The 13,203-nt window shown below is 55.7% G+C and overlaps 6 protein-coding genes across 6 annotated transcripts; 3 read left to right on the top strand and 3 right to left on the bottom strand.

The window, feature by feature from the left end:
• Positions 1 to 1,122: 1,122 nt before the first annotated feature.
• N656DRAFT_791676 (uncharacterized protein) lies at positions 1,123 to 2,771 on the top strand (the record flags this gene model as incomplete). Its single annotated transcript, XM_064817002.1, has 2 exons — positions 1,123 to 2,676; positions 2,739 to 2,771. The coding sequence occupies 2 exons, from the start codon at positions 1,123 to 1,125 to the stop codon at positions 2,769 to 2,771; spliced, it is 1,587 nt and encodes a 528-aa protein (XP_064667408.1).
• A 743-nt stretch (positions 2,772 to 3,514) lies between these two features.
• Positions 3,515 to 5,155, top strand: N656DRAFT_737442 (ribosomal protein L1). Its single transcript, XM_064812745.1, has 2 exons — positions 3,515 to 3,832; positions 3,894 to 5,155. Exons 1-2 carry the CDS (start codon positions 3,604 to 3,606, stop codon positions 4,841 to 4,843), a joined length of 1,179 nt encoding a protein of 392 aa, XP_064667407.1. The 5' UTR covers positions 3,515 to 3,603; the 3' UTR covers positions 4,844 to 5,155.
• Positions 4,891 to 5,587, bottom strand: N656DRAFT_322954 (uncharacterized protein). Its single transcript, XM_064809245.1, has one exon. It carries the CDS (start codon positions 5,371 to 5,373, stop codon positions 4,939 to 4,941), a length of 435 nt encoding a protein of 144 aa, XP_064667406.1. The 5' UTR covers positions 5,374 to 5,587; the 3' UTR covers positions 4,891 to 4,938.
• Positions 5,588 to 6,488: 901 nt separating this feature from the next.
• Positions 6,489 to 8,186, top strand: N656DRAFT_715325 (cytochrome P450; the record flags this gene model as incomplete). The annotated part of the gene is made up of 3 exons (XM_064812039.1): positions 6,489 to 7,450; positions 7,512 to 7,932; positions 8,004 to 8,186. 3 exons carry the CDS (start codon positions 6,489 to 6,491, stop codon positions 8,184 to 8,186), a joined length of 1,566 nt encoding a protein of 521 aa, XP_064667405.1.
• Positions 8,187 to 8,497: 311 nt separating this feature from the next.
• Positions 8,498 to 10,072, bottom strand: N656DRAFT_831393 (FMN-linked oxidoreductase; the record flags this gene model as incomplete). Its single annotated transcript, XM_064818627.1, has 1 exon — positions 8,498 to 10,072. The coding sequence occupies exon 1, from the start codon at positions 9,962 to 9,964 to the stop codon at positions 8,498 to 8,500; it is 1,467 nt and encodes a 488-aa protein (XP_064667404.1). The 5' UTR covers positions 9,965 to 10,072.
• Positions 10,073 to 10,635: 563 nt separating this feature from the next.
• On the bottom strand, positions 10,636 to 12,658 carry N656DRAFT_322910 (carbohydrate-binding module family 18 protein). The gene is made up of 4 exons (XM_064809244.1): positions 12,644 to 12,658; positions 11,328 to 12,579; positions 11,087 to 11,165; positions 10,636 to 10,999 (listed from the first exon to the last, which is right to left on the bottom strand). The coding sequence occupies exons 2-4, from the start codon at positions 12,340 to 12,342 to the stop codon at positions 10,933 to 10,935; spliced, it is 1,161 nt and encodes a 386-aa protein (XP_064667403.1). The 5' UTR covers positions 12,343 to 12,579; positions 12,644 to 12,658; the 3' UTR covers positions 10,636 to 10,932.
• Between the last annotated feature and the right edge of the window lie 545 nt (positions 12,659 to 13,203).

Below are 13,203 nucleotides of genomic sequence, written 5' to 3'. Positions count from 1 at the left end.
TATCTGTCTATTGTTCGTTTGGCTCTGCTTGTGACACTGACCTGGGCTGGGAAGGAGTATCCATACATTGCGTTGTCTGCGTGCGCTCGTGGGTGGCCTTTACGTCTGTTCTTAACTTGCATCTGCTTGCTAATGCTAAGAAAAACGTCGCATGTCGATGCGGTCCCCAGATGAGCGCCAAGCTGCGGACTCCCGTCTTGTCTCCATTGGCCTCGATGATCCTGAAAAAAGCACGCTTCTTTGCGAGGGGATAAGCGTCCGGAATGGAGCAGTGGAGCGGGGTGGTGAGGAGGCTGGTGCCTTAATGTCCGCCTAGAATTTCTCGCGTTCGCTGAGTGGGAACCGGTGCTTTCCAACACGGTGTAGATGTAATATGGCCATTGTCAGATAGATTACTATGTTCACGACGGATGGCTGCAAGATGGAGGACAATTGAACAAGGAGGAAATCAGATTATCTGATTCCATGCGTTCCATTCTGCCCCTGATCAGTGTTCTGTCCTCTTGGGCTTCTAGTGGAACACTGGCGGTACGTCATTTTAGTGGAAGCTCAGAATGATTAGATCCGCCTAGCCGCCCGCCAAAGGCGGTGAGTGGCCCAATTGACTTTCCTAACATACGCCCAGGATTAGCACTGTAAGCACGCAAAAACGCGCTTCGGCTGGGTGGGCCGGGTCCACGCTAATCGCGCTTGCCAAGGGTCCTCACTCACGAAATCGCGTCCTGTAACAGGCAAGACCACGGTCCCGAAGACACGCCCGCGACCACTGCGTTGCAGCTCTTAAATACCAGATCCCCACTCCCCAGCATACTTTTAGGCCTCCTCTAACCAGGCCACCTTCACAAGCCGGCCTTTTTGGAGAAACAATTCTGTTTCTCTTCGATCTTCGGTTTGGTTTCGGTTTTGCGTCTGACTCTTTCTTCTCTCCTAATTAGACACTGCGCCAACTCACAGGCCCATTCCATACTTTCGCGGTCTTCGAAGCGGAACAAAGGCCGCACTTGACGCGTTCCGACGTGACGGCAGAGTTTGACCTTCGGCTTCCCACTTTTCCAAGGTTCTGGTTTGTAGCGGTTCGCTCTCGACAATAACTGTCATGATCACGGCGTGACGAGCAGGAGAATGGACTCGTCGCCCTCGGCAGCCAGCAAGGCGCCGGAGCCTACCCTGCCCTCCACGGCAGGCGTAAAGCGCCCTGCACCTTCGCTTCTTCCTCCATTTGAGCCTCTTTCCTCTTCCCCAGGATTTCCGAGGCCCCATAAACGGCAGGCTAGCGCAAATGCTTTTCTCAAGTATCCAACGCCAGTCCCAACCTCGAGCACTGGCCTCTTGTCGTCGAGTCCCCCACGCGTCAAAGCGCGTCCAGTGCCGAAACGAACCGAGTCGACGGCGTCTGAACGTGCTCCCCTTTCAGATGTCCGATCAGTCGAGGTGAATGAGAACGGCGAGCCGCTCCTGATGGGACGATCGAGCAATTCGTCCCACTTTCAGCTGTCGGCAAACCGTCTGATCAGCAGAGTCCATGTGAAGGCCAGGTATATCGCTGCCACCCAACCTCTCGAGCCCAACAAAATCGAGATCACTTGCACCGGCTGGAACGGTTTGAAGCTCCATTGCCAAGGGCAGACGTGGGATTTGGCAAAGGACGAATCTTTTGTCTCGGAGTCTGAGGGTACAGCAATCATGATTGATGTTCAAGATGCCAGGGTATTTGTCCAGTGGCCGCGTCGGGATAAGGATCCGGATGTGTTGGGCCACCTGAGCGATTCCTCCTGGGACGAGTCCCCACGGCCGAGAATGCCAAGGGGTGCTGACGCCTCAGAGCTGCAAGGGAGCCCACTGAGGCGGAGGACGCGCATCTCAAGTCCCGAATCTCCCACGCCGGCCAATGTGTCCGCATCGAATTCGAGCCTCGACAGCGTGCTTCTGGGGAGCGGCAATCACGACGACGCCGCAGTGCAGATTTATGAGGACGCCAGCGCAGACGAGAAGGAATCGCCGAAACCAAGCAGTACCGCCAAGGTGGAACCCGAGCTGCCGTCTGATGTTCTTGAGAGCTTTTCCAGCGACCTGAGTGAGCCCCAATCAGACGTGGAGAACGATCCCGACGAGGAGAATGATCCAATTATTCATTCGTTTGGCCCATTCGGAGCCAACCTTTCTGGCCGGCTTGCTTCCTTCTCAACACTCTCGCCAATCAAACAACGTTCGGCTAGGAATCCGTTGTCCGAGGTCTCGGCCGCTGCATCTAGTGCTTCTTTTCAGCCGTCCCTCTCTCCAGACGCTAAGCTCGCCAATACCAGCGACAAGACGGGCACATCGGCCGCCACGCCGGCGTCAGCCAGTGGTCTGGATCCCGAGAAGACGGCCAAAATCACCAACCACGTAATCAACCAACTTGCTTTTTCGCGACTCTCGTCGACCCCGCTTTCGACTATTATGAGCAACTTGCCCTCGGACGAGCGAAATGACCTCTCCAAAGACCAATTACGCATCATCATCGAGTCGACAAAGTGCGTTGGTATCATCAGGCGACAGGGTAAAGACGCCGCTGGCAAGCCTCTTGAGAGCGAGTATTATTATATTCCCGAGCTCGACACGGACGAGCAGCGACGGCTGGCTGTCACTGACGGGCTGCGGAAGCCGAGCTTAAGAGCCTGCAGGAAGCAGCATAAGGTTAGTCTCTTCCGCTAGGGTTCATGACTGGAAAGTTGAGCAGCTGACTCTGTGTGACTCAGCAATACTACTGGAAGCGCCCACGTACCCCCTAAGTGCTGTCAATGCCTCCACTTACCTATTTCCCCTCGTGTTCTTTTCATCTTGATTGGCAATCATCCCGGTCCTTGTAAAGGGAGTCGGCAATGGGAAAGGGAGGATTGCTTGCACTTGTGCTGAAAGAAAAGTTCACATACCCAATACCCCTGTCTCCGTCTTGCACTATTCCAACATTTATTGGCCTCTGCCCTGTAACCTTCACCAGCCTGCTTTTGGGGCTTGCATAGCGGACGGCGTCGTTTCTGTCAGTGTACAATTGGTTCGTTGATGTTTCTTGTATCTTCTGCGCCCTTGTGGATGCATATCCTGCAGGGCCATCGCCAGGATTGATGTTGGCTTTGCTGGGAATGGAAGAGGGGCAAATGGGAAGAGCGATTTGGGATGCGGATGAGAGTGTGAACGTCTCTATGTATGTTGATGTCGTGATGGATCATGGAATAGACGAATGGGATAGCGAGCCGACATAGCAGTAGTAATGAGCAGTTTGAGTGAGGTACCAAAAGCGAGGATGCTCAAGGTCAACACAGCGAGAGCACAAACAAAAGTCAATGTGAACAGTCCAGTCGAATAACACTGTCTGCCAGCCCTGCCAGCCGTTCTCCTCCAACCACCAGTAGCCCCACCTACCTTTTCCGGTAGGTGGCCACTGTGCCTTGTCAGTGGTCCCAAGATATCGGATCTTGCCGAGATAAGCGGAAAAACACGACGCCCGGATAAGCCAAAATTTCCATCCATGGATCCAGCCGTGGACCCAGAAAAAAGTAGCATGCCAAATCTGGGCGCGACAACGACGCACCGCAAACCACCGATCTCTGTCCGTCACCGAATATGTCGCAATCCAAGGCCATCACAAAGGCCGCTGACGGTGGAATTGTCCCCGTGGACCCTGAGCAGACTCTCAAGGCTTGCCGGGCTCTCGTTGCTCACATTAAGAAAGCCGCAGCATCACGGCCCGCCAACGGGAAGCAGAATCTGCTTGCCGATGAAGAGTCCGCGGTCGCCGAGACGCCCGTCTGGCTCACCGTTACAACAAAGAAGCATATTCACGACTCGCACCGTATGTGTGACTCAGGATTGATCATATCATACGATGGTATTAATGACTGACCAATATCCAGGCCTTCAACCAGGGAAAATTGTCCTTCCCAACCCTCTGAATACAAACGAAGAAACGAGCATTTGCTTAATAACCGCTGATCCGCAGCGGTGGTACAAGAATGCTGTCGCGGACGAATTCCCAGAAGAGCTGAGGGCCAAAATCGGCAGGGTTATCGACATCAGCCACCTACGGGCCAAGTTTAAGGCGTACGAGGCCCAGCGAAAGCTCTTTAGCGAGCACGATGTCTTCCTCGCCGACGACAGGATCATCAACCGTCTGCCGAAGGCCCTCGGCAAGACCTTCTACAAGACTACCACAAAACGGCCAGTGCCGGTCGTGCTGATGGCGCAACGAGAGAAGGTCGACGGCAAGCGAGTGGCAGCCCCCAAAGGGAAGAAGCAGAAGCGTGACCCGGCCGAGAACGTCAATGCGCGGCCTATTCCCGAAATTGTCACCGAGGTGCAGAGAGCTGTCGGTGCGGCGCTGGTCCACCTCAGCCCATCAAACAACACGGCGATCAAGGTCGGCTATGCGAGCTGGGAACCGGAGAAGCTGGCACAGAACATTGATACAGTGGTGCGCGAACTAGTTGAGCGGTTTGTCCCGCAAAAGTGGCAAAACGTACGCAACATCTACGTCAAGGGACCCGAGACGGCCGCCCTGCCAATCTACCAAACAGACGAGTTGTGGCTGGACGATTCAAAGGTCGTCCCTGACGGGCAGGAAGTCCCAAGCGCACTGCCTGGTAGGAAAGGCGCGGAAAAGCCCAACATTGGCAAGAAGCGCAAATCACTGGATGGGGACGCCCAACCGGCCGCGGAAGAACAGGCGAAGGAGGAGCGGCCGAAGAAGAAGGCGAAAAAGGCGCTGCCGGAAAGCAATGACGATAAGCTTGATAAGGAGATTGCTGAGCGTAAAGCGAAGCTGAAAAAGCAAAAGGCTGCGGCGAAGAAGGCGGTTGACGTGTGAGGAATCCTGGAGTGCCAGCGTCGGTCACGGTACTAGTATTGTGTTTATATCGCCGGCTGAGTCTGGGTTTGGCATCATTGCTCGGAGTTTTGGAGTCACGCGAGAAAATAGAAAGGTAGTGAATCGGACGATATCCTCTTACGTCCCAGGTTGCTATTGTACATCCATAGGCAGGCACCTTTGTTAAGTCTCTGGCCGGGTACAGTACCTCGAGGGGCGCGGTCGCACAGATTATATCGTGAGAGCCTCAAGGTGTAAGTGTACTGTATATATGTACATACAATACATCCTGCGCAGAACAATACTGTGATGGCAGAGATCTTACACTGCACAACATGCGACTCGAGGACTCCCTGGTGAATACCTATGGATTTGAGGCCATCTGTGAAGTACCTACGACACCGTCCCACCTCTTCCTTGGCACGGACGCTAGTGTGACGGACCACACATTTTGCGGAGGCGGGGCAAAGTCTCCCGGGCATGTTTGGCCTTGTCCTCAACGCCAAAACGTGGAGAAACCGCAAGGTCATCCGGATACCTTCATCCCGCCATGCCCATCCTCAATCTTCAACGGGGTTTTGGTTGTGCCTCGATATTTCTGTCAGACAGACAAAATGCCCTACCTGGCTGATTACACCTTGCTGAGGTAAGCTCCATGGAGTCCAACCCCTCAGGAGTCAGGAGCAATCGGCGATCACACGGTTTTACCACAACTTAGGCGATTGCGAGCCGCTTTCGCCCCGCTAACCTGGATCGTCAACCCTGTCCTGCACTGTTAAAGCTTTCCCTGATTCGAGGCGGTACTTGTACGGTACCGCTCAGGCTGGTTGGACGGAAGAGATGCGTACCAACTGCCGAAAGCAGTCGACGAGCCAACGGACAGGCTCTCGTAATCTTCTCCGCACGCACAACACTCACCAGAGCCCATCCTCTCAAGGGCGATCAACACTGCTCGGGCCATGCTGCAAGTGTCGTTGCAGTTCGGACACCATTATTCCCTCCAAGATACTAGCTCCTTCTGCTTGTGTTTTTTTCCTCTCTCCGGGACGGACCAGAGAAAACAATTCGCAACTGTATCAAACGAGCTGAACCCGGTTGGAACTTGGGGAATGGCTGTCCACCGTTTTGGTCCCTGCAGCTCCACTTACAACGAACCATGTAGCAAGCTTCTCCGCATTCTCCAGTCCCCAGCTTCCTCGCCCTCGCCCTCCAGTTCTACACCCGATTTCCGAGTCCCCTGATTGGGCCTGCTGTTTATGCAGCCCCCATGCCATGAAGCCTCCCAGAACCCGGCCTCCGTCACTGGGTCACGGTTGTTCTTCACCCGGTCTTGGCGCCCGACCAACACGGCCTGGGTCTTGATCGGCAGATGCTCCCGACGGGCCTAATGACACGCGGGGCGCTTCCAATAAAGGGGTGCTCGTTGGTTGCTGCTTGCTTATTAACTCCCCCATGCGCATGGCATATGCGTGTTGGTCCCGTTCTACGATACCTTTAATACCAACAAAAGTCCCTTGTTGACCGGCGAACTTCAACAGTTCGGCTTCGCCCCTGATAAGCGTAGAAACACCGCCGGCAGGCAAGGTTCAACCCCCTGAGCCTCTCCTTGCCCAAAGGGCCAACACCACGCCGCCCTTACGTCGAAATGGGCGTTCTTAGGCCCGATTCTTCGGGCACCAGAGCCTCCCTCCTCGCCACAGCCGTGGCCTTTGCAACAGAGCATTGGCTCCCTCTCCTGATAGCCACTATCGTCATCAGAGCCCTCTACAAACGCTATGCTTCACCCCTCCGCAAGTACCCTGGCCCCTTTCTGGCCTCAGTCTCCCGTCTCTGGAAGGTCAAGTCAACCGCCTCGGGACGCACGCACCTGGAACACATCGCGCTGCATCGGAAGTACGGCCCTATAGTACGGATTGCACCCAACGAGGTATCCGTCTCATCACCCGAGGCGGCGCGCACGCTGCTGAGCGCCGGCAAGCGCTTCTTCAAGACGCCCTTCTACGGCGTGTTCCCGCCGCCTGAAAACCCGGACATCTTCACCGAGACACGCGAGGACGTGCACGCCATCAAGAAGCGCGTCGCCAACGTCCCCTACAGCATGACGGCCATGCAGCAGCTCAGTCCCTTCATCAACGACTCCATCGAGCTACTGGTGAAGAAAATTGGGGAGCACATCGACGGGAACAAGGGGGTTTTTGATTTGGGCGACTGGCTGCATTACTTTGCCTTTGACGTGCTGGGCGAAGTCGCGTTTAGCCGGAGCTTCGGCTTCCTGGAGCAGGGCAGGGACGTGGACAATGCCATCAAGACGATCGACAAGTCGCAGATGTACAACGGTATCGTCGGCCAGGTGCCCGAGCTCGATCTGCTCCTGCGCAGGAACCCGCTGTGGCAGTACATCCCGTGGTTGAGCACGAAGAATGCGCTGATCACAAGGATGGCTCTCGAGGAGATGGCGAGGCGGCAGCCGTTTGATAAGGACAGCGCCGGATTGCTGAGGACGGGCGATGGCAGGCAGGATCTCATGGCCAGTTTGATCCAGGGACATCTGAAGGATCCCGAGAAGTTCCGAGAGGGGGATGTGTTTGCCGTTGCGCACGGTGCGATGTAAGCTTGATGGAAATACTGTCCCGAGTGCGAGGATGGATTTGCTCACTGTGGATGGCAGCTTCGCCGGCTCTGACTCGACCGCATCGACGATGCAGTCCTTTTTCTGGCACATCCTCGACTCGACTCCCGTGTACCAGTCCATCTTGCGCGAGATTGAACATGCCGTCAAGACAGGCGTCATCCCAGCCCAGGGCAACCTCACGTGGAACGAGGCGCAGAATCTGACCTACCTCCAGGCTTGCCTGAAGGAGGCCATGCGAGTGCGTCCGGCTGTCGGGCTCAACATCACCCGTCTTGTTCCCCCCGAAGGTGCCGAACTGGACGGACATTTCTTCCCCGGCGGCACTGCCATCGCCTGCAACGGGTGGGTGCTGCATCGGGATAAAGAGGTCTTCGGACAGGACGCGGACGATTTCAGGCCCGAGCGATGGCTTGAGGACGAGGAGAGGGCGAAACGGATGGAGAGGTACATGTTCCAGGTAGGTCTCCCACGCGTTTCTTATGCTTGCTGGTGGCTGGTTGTGGTTGTAGCTGACATTGCACCACGCAGTTCGGAGGTGGAAGCCACCTGTGCATCGGCCGGAACCTGGCCCTGCTTGAAATCAACAAGGTTGTGCCGAGGCTACTGCGCGACTATCGGTTTGAGCTGGCACACCCGGGCCGGCCGCTCAAGGCGAACGCGTCCTTCTTCGTGGTGCAGTCCGGATTGGAGGTGCATATCAGAAGAGCATAGTTGGAAGGATGGGCACTGGTCAAACGGGCGTCTTGCGAGGTACCTTGTTGTAGTTATAAGCGGCTTTGGAATGTTAGGCTCAACTTAGGGATCCAATTTGCATGCAATTGCCTCTTATTTCCTTGCAAGGGGGATGCAAAACTTCGATGCTGGCTTAAACAATGCGTCGTGGACTGGCCAGTACCGACCTTCCGCCTATCTCCGGTAACGGCTCTTCGCGCTGTTCTACCCTTCCGTCTGGTGGCGCAAGTCATAGCCGATTAGCCAAGGCCGCCTACCTCGGGCAGTTCATAATGTCCTTTCTGTAGGCATCACGCCGCTTTTATCGCAAGTTTCTCCCTCATCTCGTTCTTTATCCTCGTAATGGTGCCGGAGCCACCATAGACCAGTCCTGTGTAAACCATGGCCACACTCGCGCCAGCGTTCAGGACCTTCAGGGCCTGCTCGCCAGTTGTGATGCCTCCCGTCGCAAAGATGACCTTTTGCGGAGCAAGCACGTTATCCGCCTCAGCAGACTTGAGCGAGTAACTATCGAGCATCTTGCGATACCTTCCCACGAGGTCCAGTGTCCGGTCAAACATGGCCGGCCCCGAGAAGCCCCCTTCCTCAATCAGTGCCTTCTGCTCCCTGCTATTCAGCTTCACCCCCTGCGGGACGAGCCCAGTGCGCCGTTTGGTCGTGTTGCCCACAATGACCCCATCCACTCCGCTCATCCACACGGCCTGCACGACGCCCTCCATCTGGGTATCATCATCCTCGTCTGGCGAAACCTTGACCATGACCCTCGGCTTGGTTTTCCTATCCGTCCGCTTGGCCTCGTTTACCACGGCACTGAGCAACCTCGCCAGCGGCTCCGCCGCCTGCAGGTCCCTGAGACCAGGAGTGTTTGGACTACTGACATTGACCACCAACACATCAGCATACGGCGCCAACCGCGTCACGCAATGCACATAGTCCCTAATCACCGCATTGACATCCCGCTCATCCGTCTTCTTATTTTTAGCAATCTGCACGAGCAGCAGACGGCCGGGCGTCAGACTCCCCGTCGGAACACCGGCACCCTCAACCGCGCCATCGAGCATCTCGCGTTCCGTCAATCCCAAGCTGAGTGCAAACCTGCGCAGCCGCTCGCGCAGGCGCGCGGCCATGGCGTCGGCCCCGCGCGAGTTGAGCCCGTAGCGGTTGACCATTCCGTCGACGGCGGGGACGCGGAACACGCGCGGGCGCGGATTCCCCTCCTGCGGCAGCGGGGTGCACCCGCCCACCTCGACCACGCCCGCGCCCAGCGCGAAGAGCGCGTCGGGGATCTCGGCGTCTTTGTCTAGCCCCGCCGAGATGCCGATGGGGTTTGCGAGCGTCGTGCCAAAGACGGTGACGGAGAGCGGGGGTTGCGATTGCTCTTTTGCGGGGGAGGCGGGCCGCTCGCGGGGGTGCAGGCCGAGGGAGTACAGCGCCTTGAGCGCGGCGGTGCCGGCGTGGTGGGCGTCTTCGGCGTCGGGGAAGATCAGCCGCAGCAGCGGGGGGATCAGCCAGCGGTGTAGCAGCGAGGCGCGCGTGTCGGTCGCGTAGTAGTAGGCTGCAAAGAGCGAGGTGGCGAGTGTGCTGCTTATGAGAATGGTTCGTGCGCGGGAGAGGACGGGGGTTGTTGGGGAGGTTGTGGATGCGAGGCGACGCTGGGGTTGGTTGCTCAGTCTGGGCTGTTGACGGCAATGCTGGCGTGAAATGGGTCGAAGGATGGCTGAAAGAGCGTGTCGTGCCCCTAGGTAAGGGCCCGCCATCTTGCTGACGAGGGCTGGTCAAAGCCAGCGCTCAATGGCTTGAGCGGAACGAAAGGCGGCCGAGCTGCGATTTGGTTTGGTGTGTTCAGGAGATTCTGAAGCTTCGACGTGGAATTTGGGGAAAGTGGGCACAACTCATTGAACTTGAAGAATACAGCACAGTGTCGGTACTGGGCGGTAACTGTGCACTTATACGTAGCAGTACTAAGGAGGTCATCCAATTCCAATTAGCAGTGAGTCTACATCTGAGTAAAGCACCGTTTATTGTTTGGTAGCTATTAGCTTCCGTCTATCTTGTTATCGGGGAACTGTGGTTGTTGAAGTCGTCCTGTACTGTACTGTTAAGCACCTCATACCTGCCAAAGAACTTGCCTCGGGATTCGGGAAGAGTGTAAGTTGAGCAAGTCTGAGACTCTGATGTACTACTAGTAGTACTATCACTATTAGTAGTATGATGCCCATAGTGAGTAACCGGGCAGTTCAACCTCAAATTTTTCCACGAGATTGTGTAGGTATGTACCTCTCTGGTTCCCGAGATTTAGAACTTGAAGTACTAACTTTATAAAGGACAGGAGAAAGAGGAGATACCGTAGGTACATGGACATACAAGTGCATACCTTGGCTTAGTACAATACCCAATCGTGCAATGGGATGGTTTGTGAAGATACAAATATAAATTACTCTTGTCAATTTCAACTACCTCAACACATACTCGCTGCTACCCACGCTGCTTAGGTACCTAGGCAAACTTCTCTGGGTCCTCTCTGCTATCGAGGCCTCCGGGATCAATACTGGCCCAGCCTCCAGGCACAATGTCTTACCACTGCGATACAATTCCGCGTGACTGTGATTCTGCCCTGACCATAGGTACCATGATTACCCTCAGTCCGCCTCAAACTCTCACGCACACATAGTACCCCTCCCGCAGTGCGTCACAGTTGATCTGTCAGGACCGTTTCTTAGCATCTTCATCGACTCAGGAGGGGAACACAGATACTCATGGAGTTTGCTCTTACCGCCGGGTTCAAGTCATAGCTGTTTCACGTTGAAAGTCAGCGAAGCTCAGGGCAAAGACTGAGTGGAGGCAACAACTGCAGGACCAAGGATGTACTCGGTACTCACAATTCCAGTAACGTAAGATCATTCCGTTGGGCGATGCTGCGGCAGCTGTCATCCGATCTGATACTATCGTAGGATTTGCCTAGAAAAGAGAGAAGCAACGAAGCAAACTGTCAGCTGCTTTACCATCTCAGGGGTAATACTAATCTCAGGTACAATCCCGAAGCTACCCCTGATCAGGGTCATTCAGGTTTGATAATGCCTATGCCAATGAGCATATTCTGCTAGGAAATAGCCGACTCACAGTTGCTAGGCGTCCCTGGCAGAGTCGGAGACGGCTTCCCGCCCTGCGTCTGCGTGGCGGTTGCGGTAACGGTTGTCGTCTGTGTCAGCGTCCGGGTGGCTGGTCCGCAGGTCGCAGACGTGACGGTGCGAGTTAAGGTTGTGATGGTGGTAATGGTGTCGACAGAGATGGACGTCGCCCTTACTGTCTGGGTCGTAGTCGAGGTTCTCACGCTGACCCTGGTTGATGTTTCGACTTCGGTCACGGTCGAGATGGTGGTTAGTGTGAGAATGCTGGTGGCTGGTGCCGTGGCTGTCAAGGTCCGGACCACCGTACTCGTCACGATGGCAGTAGCCCGGACCGTCGTGGTGGCTGTCACAGCGGCAGTAGTCCGAACTGTCGTGGTCGCTGTGGCTGGTGCCGTGTTGGTAATGGTGGTGGTTGCGCTGAAAGTCCTCGTGGTGACGGCAGTTGCTGTGTTGGTGAGGGCGACGGTGCTAGTCACGGTGGCCGTCTCAAATATATACGCAGTCCGAGTAATCTCAGCCGTGACCGTGACAGTAACCGCCGCGCCTGGAGAAGTTGTGCCAGGTCCAGACCCCGAGCCACAAGACCCAAAGCCCGGTTGGCAGCCATCGCCGCAGTAGTCTTCGCTATCGCCGCAGAAGCCGTGCCTGGAGCAACACCTCCCATATCTCGAGCCGGAACAGGTTACTCCCGCTCCGCATGTCCCGTCCGGGCTAACCATAAGTGAGGCTGAACTCGAAGAGGCTGGGGGTGCTGAGCCTGTGGAAGTTGAAACGCTGTCCGCTACGCCTTGCACGCAGTAGATGCCACCCGTGACAAGCTGGGAGCAGCTCACAACAGATGGATTAGACCTAAGAAACTGAGTGACAGTGATGCCGGCTGCGGAGGCCAGCGAAGCACACGTATCTCCCTGCTTGGCCGTAACGCTGCGAGTGCAAACCGCCGCTACATAGCATGAGAAGCCAAGAACACAAAGGAGGACACTCCTTGCCAGTGCTGAGAGGGTCATGGTCTCGAGCTCCCGTGGTACAGGGATGCGTGCCTAGTAGGGTGTCGTGGGTGAGCCTGTGACGTATCCGGGGAAGACACGGGGACGGGATCGACGTTTGTGATCGACGCCTATAACTGAGTGTATAGGAAGGCGGTATCGTGGCCTTTATGTCGGGCAATATCCGAGCCGGAGCTGTAACCCGGTTCTCGCTGCCGACTGGAGCATCTCAGAAGTAATGGAACCTCGCGCAAAGGACTACTACGCCATCAGCATTTGAGGCTAATCAGCCTGAGCAGCACGACAAGCGACGGTACCATACCATAGTATCCTGCTGCCAGCCCTCTTGGAGTATGTGCACTTACAGGCTAATATGAGAGTTACATCACTGCTGACACTATGAATTATTTCAGGACATGTGGTGCCAGCTCCCAGACTCACTCTCAATGGACCGCTTAGCCCATCCACATCATCATGTCGGACGAGTTCGGACCAACCACTCAGCTGGCAGTTCCGGCCGGATGTTGCAGCGAAATATCGGGCGATGGCTTCTGCGCGGAGTCTATATGTACGGGAATGGGTGCAACGTTTCAACCGGCCCGTATTGATATTTCTTCCTAGCCATGATCGTACTCTTTAGGTTGCAGAGGGGAAAGTGAGAGCCAAGCGTCGTCTCTCGGGTACGCACCTTTGGAAGGGAGCAATCCAGCCTGGTTCCAGAAGTCTCCAGATGATGAGTAGGGTAACGTTCCGTCCATATTCTGATTACCGCAGTGTTGCCGACGATGATAAAGACCAGGAAAGCAGTCGCCAACGTGGTGGGCACTGAGCATTGAACCCACATGAGCTTTCAGCTGAAGCCTACCCACGGTAGGAATGATT

This window comes from Canariomyces notabilis (assembly GCF_033297395.1).
Source record: "Canariomyces notabilis strain CBS 508.74 unplaced genomic scaffold N656scaffold_23, whole genome shotgun sequence".
NCBI classification, from domain to species: domain Eukaryota; kingdom Fungi; phylum Ascomycota; class Sordariomycetes; order Sordariales; family Chaetomiaceae; genus Canariomyces; species Canariomyces notabilis.
Note: the sequence above shows the minus strand (reverse complement) of the source record. Positions and strands in the feature narration are given on the sequence as shown.

Bases quoted from the DNA above. Each gene is read 5' to 3' on its own strand.
- N656DRAFT_322910 (XM_064809244.1), bottom strand. From the start codon at position 12,342: ATGACCCTCTCAGCACTGGCAAGGAGTGTCCTCCTTTGTGTTCTTGGC. The intron at 11,166-11,327 runs GTGAGTCGGCTA...TCTCTTTTCTAG, and splicing joins GCCAGGGACGCCTAGCAACT to GCAAATCCTACGATAGTATC. The intron at 11,000-11,086 runs GTGAGTACCGAG...AACGTGAAACAG, and splicing joins GATCTTACGTTACTGGAATT to CTATGACTTGAACCCGGCGG.
- N656DRAFT_322954 (XM_064809245.1), bottom strand. From the start codon at position 5,373: ATGACCTTGCGGTTTCTCCACGTTTTGGCGTTGAGGACAAGGCCAAAC.
- N656DRAFT_737442 (XM_064812745.1), top strand. From the start codon at position 3,604: ATGTCGCAATCCAAGGCCATCACAAAGGCCGCTGACGGTGGAATTGTC. The intron at 3,833-3,893 runs GTATGTGTGACT...ACCAATATCCAG, and splicing joins GCATATTCACGACTCGCACC to GCCTTCAACCAGGGAAAATT.